This window comes from Onthophagus taurus, chromosome 6 (genome assembly GCF_036711975.1).
Source record: "Onthophagus taurus isolate NC chromosome 6, IU_Otau_3.0, whole genome shotgun sequence".
In the NCBI taxonomy this organism is placed as follows: Eukaryota; Metazoa; Arthropoda; class Insecta; order Coleoptera; family Scarabaeidae; genus Onthophagus; species Onthophagus taurus.
Window position 1 is genome coordinate 6,789,000 of NC_091971.1, and position 8,501 is coordinate 6,797,500.

An 8,501-nucleotide genomic window follows, 5' to 3' on the forward strand; every position below is an offset into this window, starting at 1 on the left:
CCAATTTATTTGATAAAATATTTGAAGATTCCTGTAATTTAATTGTTATTACCCGTAGAGGGCGCTAATATTTGTTATTTAAAAATTTGTTTAAAATTAATTTATATTTTAATGAATCAAAAGTGTTTCATCAAAAAAACCAAAGTACTTTACATTGTTACGTTGTAAATAATAATATATTTAAACGTAAATTTCCATTTTCTCTGGAATCAAACCACAAAATTATTTTGTTCATAAATAATTCATTAAAATTATTTTTATTCATTCGATGATTATCAGCGTTTTCCAATAAATCTTATTAACTCTTCTAATAATTCCTTTAAGCTATACAACCCATTTTTCAGATCCACCAAGAATAAACAACATCGTCATTGAATAACAAAAAGAAATGGAAAGTTACGCATAAATAATAAAAGAAAAAAATTTGATTGTCGTCATAACTGGTTTTTTTAATGTTCTACCTTAATACCCAAGAAACTTCATAACCTTCAAAACCACCATAATAACTTTTTTTTATTTATTTACAACTTAATCTTATGTCGTACCAATTTTTCTTTTTAAACATTTTTTATTTAAACAACGATCGACCTTATTACGTAAATTAAAACTCTTAATAGATATTTACCAACTTGCATTTCTTTTTAAAACATTAACCTTTTAACCTTCGCCTCATTTAAAATTTAAAACAATTATTACAACTTAATAAACGTGTTAAAGTATTAGTTTTTAAACATCATTATTATTAATGCACATGCACTTTAATCATATAAAATTGCACTTAAAATACTCTAATCACACTATAAATTATATCAATTGATTGCGTATAATCCAATGTTTATTTAAACTTTAACGCAACACTAACCTAATTAATCTAATGCCGATACCGTTCAATTCAATTTTAATCTACGAAGGTGAACGATGGTGTCGACAATAACTTGAAAAATATCGAAATGCGGTATGAATTATGAAACGGTAACAGTTCGAAATGAAACTTTAACACGAAAAGTTGAATTAAAAAAAAATAACGTGTCACATAATTCACTATTTTAATCGTAACTAATTTTTATTGACGTTTATTGAATTTCAAAGAACTTTTAAAGACGTATAAGTGAATCGATTATTTTTTTTTCGGTTTAAAAGAATTGTCGACCTTGATTGATTTTAAACGAGTTCTGGCGGTCGTCTTAAAAAGGTACCCCAGCATCTTGCCATTTTCCTTCATCTCGGCGATTTCAAGCAGACTAATTTTAAAGTGTTGAAAGAATAAACGTAAGTTTTTAGTGATTGCTTTATTCCTTGTTGATTATCACTCACTTCCTGAAATGATTTGATTTCAGTTTTAATCTTTGACCTTATGAAATCATACGCTTTGTTTAACGTTTTGTCTATAAACCACATTAGTCATAAATATTATTTAAGTAATATAATACATACAGTATCGCTTAGTTTATAATTTAAACTCTTAACGTAAACTACTAATTGCTTAATATTCAATTTATAACTTTACTTTTTAAGGTTAACAAACACATAAGAAGACATTTATCATCATGCCTCCGATTACCGTGACTTTATATGAATTAGATGCTGAAGGTAAGTTTTAATTTTATTCTTTTTTAGAAATCATTATATGAAATAATCTTGGTTAATTTTATTTGACAAGTTAAAAGTCAAAACGTACGTCAGTGGACCTGTCATGCGTTGCTAGGTAACGTGTGGTTACCGTTAGTTACTATCCACACCACCGTTATGGTTAGGAAAGAATAAATAATAATAATTGAGATGTCATATTTTAGCGCGAAAAAAGCTTGTTTAAATGTTATTTAAAGTTTTATATTTAAAGAAATTAGTCCCTAAGGATTTATTGTAGAGTTTATTGGGCAGTCCAATACTCTTAATGAATATATTAATACCTTACTCGATGAAAGGTCATTCAGATCCTTTGGCAGCATGGCTGTGGAATACAACATGCTCCGTGTCCTCGTTCTCCTCACATTAATATGCCGTCTTTAGTCGGCAGTGCTCAGTAAAGACACCCATTAGAACTTTAATGCTGCTACGAGCAAGTCCTAAAATGTTTCCGGATCTGACAGTGGCGATGTTGATAAACAACCAGCGTGTCTCATTCCAGGAGAACTAGTCCACAGTAGGCGAAGTCTCTCTTCAGCTCACAGTCCAATCCTATGTTTGACCATCGCAAATAATATACCAAATGCTTGCTCGTCATTTCCAGCAACCCCAGAGTGACTTAGGACCCAGATCAAAGAATACTGTTACCACAACTCAGTTTGTTTGAAGTTCTTTTATAGTCATTAACCAGAGACACCGCTTTTACGGTCTGCAGCGCCTGGAGAGCGGCTTGACCGTCTAAGAAAAATCGTACTGTCATATTTTTGATTCCTCTCTCAAGAAGGATTTTAGCACCCATGCCAATAGCAAATACTTCCACCTGGAATACAGTACAGTGTCTTGCAGTATACTCCTGCCCCGACCCCTTCCGGCGTTTTTGATCCATCTGTGAACATGCAAATATCTGCGTGAATCTGGTATCAAGCTTTAATCGCTGACAGTGATCCCATCAAATCTAACGGCATTGATAGCACAATATCAGTGGTTATAGTGTCTTCCGCAGCTCATTGGTATGACATGTTGAAACAGTTTTGAGCATATTGCTTAAATCTGTAAATGGTAGTTCTAGCCACTACCTCCATATGCACATACAAAGGAGATAGGCCAAGCAGAACATGCATTGTTAGAATTGGCATTGTACTTATCGCACCAGAGATTACCAAGATCAACAAAGTCTGTCGGGCAAAAAATTAACTTTTAACTAGAAGGAAGGTTCTTTTTGTTATTTATTTGTTGATAGATTACACAAAATCCACAACATTGAGAAAGTGCATTTAATTGTAATAGATTTTAAGAGAGCGCGTTAGATGATAAAAATAAAAAAGATGAAGTTGTCAACGTTTTTTTTTCTGTAACTTTGTTTTTTAACGTTTTATTAAAATGTACATAAATAACCTTGGAGTAATTTTCACATATTTAATAATTTACGGAAATTTTAACACAAACTAATCAATTAACGTTAACCTTTGTACTATCCAACAACAAAAAACTCTGTTTATATTTCTACCAGTTTTACGAATTTAATAATCACGTCGTTATAAACACGTTGTCATTCCCACGATTAAGGGTTAACGAGTTTTCAATGAATTGTAACGAGGAAAATAAAAAAGGAAAAAAATAATCGTTATTAAATGAACGTATAAAAGCAACCATTTATGATGGCCATTAATTTAGTACTTTGTAAATACGAGTAAAGTTAACATTGTTATTAATTTAATAATATAAATTATCAACAATTATCTTTATATAATAAATAAAGAGGTGAGATTTAATTTTTTTTTTCAAAAATGGTGCATTTAATGTTATTCTTACCTGTAAATAAAAAAGCATTATTTAATTAGGATGTTTACAATTCTTATTTACACACCACTTAAAATTTCCAAGAAACCGTGAATAGAAATGACAACGTAATATTTTTAACTTTTAACTCTTTAATAAATTTTCCTGTAATTCAACGTTATTTTCGTTGTTTATTATTATTATTGCAAATTGTTTTGGGAGTGTTTTCTAAAAGTATTGAGAGAATTCGATGGTCATCACCTCAATTTAAAAAGTTTTGTAACTGCGCATGATCGTGTTTCATGGTAGAGTAAAGTAAAAAAAAAGTACTTAAGACCCACTACCATCAACTCAACTTAACAGTTCTCTGTGGGCATCTAAAGAAGTTTTTGTGCCGTAAACATTACATTTCCGTCCTCTTTTATAACAAGTAGAAAATCAACAATTAAATTTATAATAAAAAAGAACCATGCCTGGTATGCATTTTATCTTCATTTTTCAAAAAAAATCTAATTTAATTAAAAAAAAATGAAATTCATGATTTATTCAATTCTAAATTTCGTCACATCCTTTAATATTCGATTTATTAATTCGCATTATTTCATTTTCAGTTGCCGACACGATGTTATCAGACTTGAAAAGTCTCCCCAAATTACAAATCGGCAATTTTTCTTTGGAATTAGAAGTGGGGGATTTACCACCAACCCTTGAAGACGTCGCCAAAGATGAGTTACGCGAATCTAAAGACGTCCAAACGGAAGCTATAGATCGCTTGAGGGAGATGCTTAAAGGTAAATTTTACTTAAAAAATTCGGTTATGTAATGTACATTCTGAATTTATTTATTATTTTGCAATCGATTTCGTAAGCGAAAAATGAAATTTCGAAACAAAAAGAATTTCAATGCCACACGAAATAAAAATCAAACCTGTTTTTATCAGTTATTAATAATCGATCATAATCGAAAGGTTGAAGAAGCTTCGCGTATTAATTACTAAATTATTCTATTATTGAGCGTCAATGCTTTATTATTGTGACATCTTTGTTGGCATTGATTTTATTTATTGGTTTAATTAATTCGTTTTATTTTGTTTAGATCTTCCAGACTTAAAAACACCATATCATAGTAATACTTGGCTCATTAGATTTTTAAGGCCATGCAAATATTATCCAGAAAGTGCTTTAAAACTTGTAAGTATTTGTTTAGAAATAAGTTCCAAGTTTCTAGTTCTAACTCTAGTATTAGTTCTGGATCTAGAATTAATTCTTTAGCCATGCGTCTCTCAAGACGGCTAGGTTGTTGCATATTAACTAATACTAGAACTAACACTAGACCTCTAGGACTTCTAGGTCTAGTGTTAGTTCTCTAAACCAAGAATTAGAAACATTCAGGTTTAGCTGTATCTCAAAACACACAGTTCACACAATTTACATTTTAATTTTTAATTATTTATTTTAATTACTTCTCCAGATACAAAGATATTACCAATTTAAATTAGATAACCACCAATACTACAACAATTTGATCCCTTCGAAAGAAAAAAACGTTTTTGATCACGATATCTTAACGGTTCTACCGAAGAGAGATCAACACGGACGAAGAGTATTAGTTATAGAACTTGGAAGTAAGCACTTAATTTCTGCATGTATAAATTAATTAAAATATTTCTTTTTAAGAACGTTGGAAATACAATAAATGCACGTTAGATGAAATTTTCAAAGGATGCGTTCTTTATTTAGAAGCGGCCTTATTAGAACCAGCAACTCAAGTGGCTGGAGCTGTGGTTATTTTTGATATGGATGGTTTAAGTTTGCCTCAAACTTGGCAATTTACGCCATCATTTGCGAAAAGAATAGTTCATTTAATTCAAGTACTGCTACATTAATCTTAATTATTTTCCTTATTAATCTTCTTTTTCATTTTTAGGATTGCATCCCATGTAGATTAAAAGGTCTCCACGTAATCAATGAACCATCACTATTTAAAGTAGTATTTGCACTATTCAAGCCGTTTTTGAATGAAAAATTAAAAAAACGAATCGTGTTTCATGGCACGGATAGAAAGAGTTTGCACCAATATTTATCTCCGGATTGTTTGCCACAGCAATACGGTGGAAATTTAGAAATTCCGCGAATTACCGGACCGGACTGGTGGAATTTATTGTGTATTTGTGAAGAGGAATATAAAGGTATAATTATGAAATAATTATGAGTGAAATACCAATAACTTTTTTTTACTTATTTTTAGTGATTAATTCATACGGATACAAAAAGTAATAAAAAACTTGTAACGCGAATGTATTATATAATTAATTGAAGCTCAATCGCCATAAAAACAAAAAGGATTATTATTTTTCTTAATGATTTATTTATTAGTTTTTATGTGTAGAAATTGTTTTTTTATCCTTGATGAAATTGAAGAACTCATTTTGTATAATTTGTTATTATTAATTTTGTTAGAATTAGAATTTTTTGGTGAAGAAATAGTAATAAATAAAATGAAGGTTTATATTTTTTTATTAAAATTGTCTTCTATTTTTGAGGTAACCATTAACCCCAAAACTTCGTTTTTCAGACGATTAATAAATTAAATTTATTTAATTAATCTTGTTTGTCAATTACTTATTTCCAATTATTTTTATAAATATTAATATTTAAATAAATAAATGTTAAGGTTAAACAACTTTTTTTTGACAACTAATTTAACAGGAAATTTCTGTCGTTACTACCAACCTTGAAACTCGAAATGAGTTAAATTATTTTTTAATGGAAAATTTTTCATAAAAAGTTCATGTCAATTTTCAAAGTGGTCGCCAAAACTTTTCTATTCGCTAAAAAACGAGGTGTTTCGTCTTATTTTGTTCAGAAAAGATCAAAGTTTCTTATTTTGTATCTTTTAAGACGCTTTGTTTGCTTATTAAAGAAAATTATTGGTTTCTTACAACGAAATATGCCGAAATAAAGTATTTGAGAAAATCAGAAGACTACCTTGCAATCGTAAGGTTGGTAATGGAAATGATTAAATGTCACTAAGTTTAAATAAATTTTTTAAACAATTTTAATTTATATTAATTACACTATATACTACTATTATCTTCATTTCTTGTTTTTAATTGTTATTTATTTATTTCTGTGTTAATTTCGTTGCAACTTTATCTCAAAACTTAGATATTTTCCAGATTTAGTTGCTTTATTTTTTTTTAAATTGGTACTATTGAATTAACAACTTCCATCATAAAATTGAGGTTATATCATTTTGATTTTTAAGAATAATTAATATTTTCCAGTGAAAATGAGTGGAAATCAAGATAAATGGACCATAGACAAGATATAAAATACGTTTAAGAAAAAACTAAACGCCTGACATAACCCAAAAGTTTTATTTATACCTAAAAAGTGATATAACCTAAAAATACGATTTTAGTTTAAAAATATAATTTTTTAAACCATTTTAATATAAATTTTTACCACAAACCCCACAAAAAAGAAATCAATTTATTGACAAACATTAGCATACCATTTTTTACTATGTAAACAATTTGTATTAACACAATGAGGACATCTCATCAAAAACTTTTTACTCAACTTTTTCCCACCATTCAAATAAGGTTTAACAACATCTGCTAAAGCTTTGATAAATAATGGATGATCATTTGGAGCTGGAACTCTACGGATTTGTTCAACACCGATCTAAAAATGAATTATTACAAAAACTGTAATAATCAATTAATTAACTTACTTCTTTTGCTAAATCATGGCAATACTCAATATCCATTTCGTGTAACGTTTCAATATGTTCGTTAACGAACGCAATTGGTACCATAACAAAGTTTTTAACACCTTGTTTAACAAAATCTTTTAAAGCTTCATCGGTGAAAGGTCCCAACCAAGGTAAAGGACCAACTTTTGATTGCCAACAAACTTGATGTGGGTTTGAATAATTTAATTCTTGCATAACTGCTAAAGCTGTTGCAGCAACCTCGGAAGGATATGAATCTCCTCTGCTAACAGCCTATGTTGTATTTTTATTAAATTATTTTATTAGATAAGATATATTTAAAAATATTTGCCTTTAATGGTAAAGAATGTGCTGAAAATAAAATGACCACATCATTCCGGATATTTTCTGGGAAATGTTTCAGTTCCTTTTGAATTAAATCGGCGAAAGTTTTAACCAAAAATTGATTTGTAGGCCAACGATCGATTAAGCTTAATTTTAAATTTTTTGGGAACGTTCGCTTTTTGTAAAATTTATAAATTGTGTTTAAACTAGATCCAGTTGTTGCACAACTATATTGAGGATATTGCGAAAATAAAATAGCGCGTTCTACTCCATCTCTAAAAGCAAACTTAGCTTAATTATTTTAATCATTTAAATAGAATTGATTTACTTTTCAACTTCTTCTAAAGCTGTTTCTGTAAATGGATCAACATAACGAAAAGCAATGTAAGATTTATGAGGCGCTGTTTCTGGACAAACTTTATCTAATTCTTCACAAAGTAATTTTCCTTGTAATTTAGTCCATTTTGTAATCGGCGAGCCGCCACCAATTTCTTCATACTTTTTTTGTACTTCGGGAGTTCTTCTATTTGCAATCCATGCACCTAATTTACTACGAAATATTATTCCTGATTAATTAGTTTTTTATCCTAAAATACTTACTCTTGCATGACCGGAAGTTGAATCATATCGCGATCGGTCATAATTCTTAACAAATAATCATGTACTTTGTCCGTTGTATCTGGCCCACCCATATTTATCATAACAATAGCAGTTTTTGGATTTACCTTTGTTGAAAATGAGGAGGTACTTGCAAATTTTAAGCAAGTTTTACCTAAATGTAAATAAGTGCTTTTTTAGGTTATAATAGTTAAATAAAGGTTACCTAAATTGTAGAGAGTCATTATTTTGTACTTTAAAAGTTCAATGAAATGTAGAAAATTAAGATTAATACACAAGAATATGATAGATAAATTTCTTTACTAAATAAGTTAATTAATGATAATGAGTGTTATTTTTGAGATATAGGTTATGTTTTAAATTTGACATTTAACGTTTCAATTACAGGTTTCTGTAATTTTAAAAACTAAATTAAA

At 29.1% G+C, this 8,501-nt stretch overlaps 2 protein-coding genes across 3 annotated transcripts; one reads left to right on the top strand and one right to left on the bottom strand.

Moving 5' to 3' along the window:
• The first annotated feature begins 1,162 nt into the window (after positions 1-1,162).
• Positions 1,163-5,911, top strand: LOC111428008 (alpha-tocopherol transfer protein-like). 2 transcript variants are annotated; one of them, XM_023063391.2, is made up of 8 exons: positions 1,163-1,269; positions 1,516-1,590; positions 4,017-4,196; positions 4,501-4,595; positions 4,876-5,029; positions 5,082-5,275; positions 5,332-5,593; positions 5,653-5,911. In XM_023063391.2, the coding sequence occupies exons 2-8, from the start codon at positions 1,548-1,550 to the stop codon at positions 5,679-5,681; spliced, it is 957 nt and encodes a 318-aa protein (XP_022919159.1). In that variant the 5' UTR covers positions 1,163-1,269; positions 1,516-1,547; the 3' UTR covers positions 5,682-5,911. The 2 variants fall into 2 exon arrangements, with proteins under 2 accessions (XP_022919159.1, XP_022919160.1); XM_023063392.2 differs by lacking the exons at positions 1,163-1,269; positions 1,516-1,590 and adding an exon at positions 3,773-3,881.
• An 859-nt stretch (positions 5,912-6,770) lies between these two features.
• LOC111428007 (ferrochelatase, mitochondrial) lies at positions 6,771-8,403 on the bottom strand. The gene is made up of 6 exons (XM_023063390.2): positions 8,291-8,403; positions 8,068-8,239; positions 7,796-8,017; positions 7,475-7,742; positions 7,144-7,416; positions 6,771-7,094 (listed from the first exon to the last, which is right to left on the bottom strand). Exons 1-6 carry the CDS (start codon positions 8,307-8,309, stop codon positions 6,900-6,902), a joined length of 1,149 nt encoding a protein of 382 aa, XP_022919158.2. The 5' UTR covers positions 8,310-8,403; the 3' UTR covers positions 6,771-6,899.
• Positions 8,404-8,501: the final 98 nt, after the last annotated feature.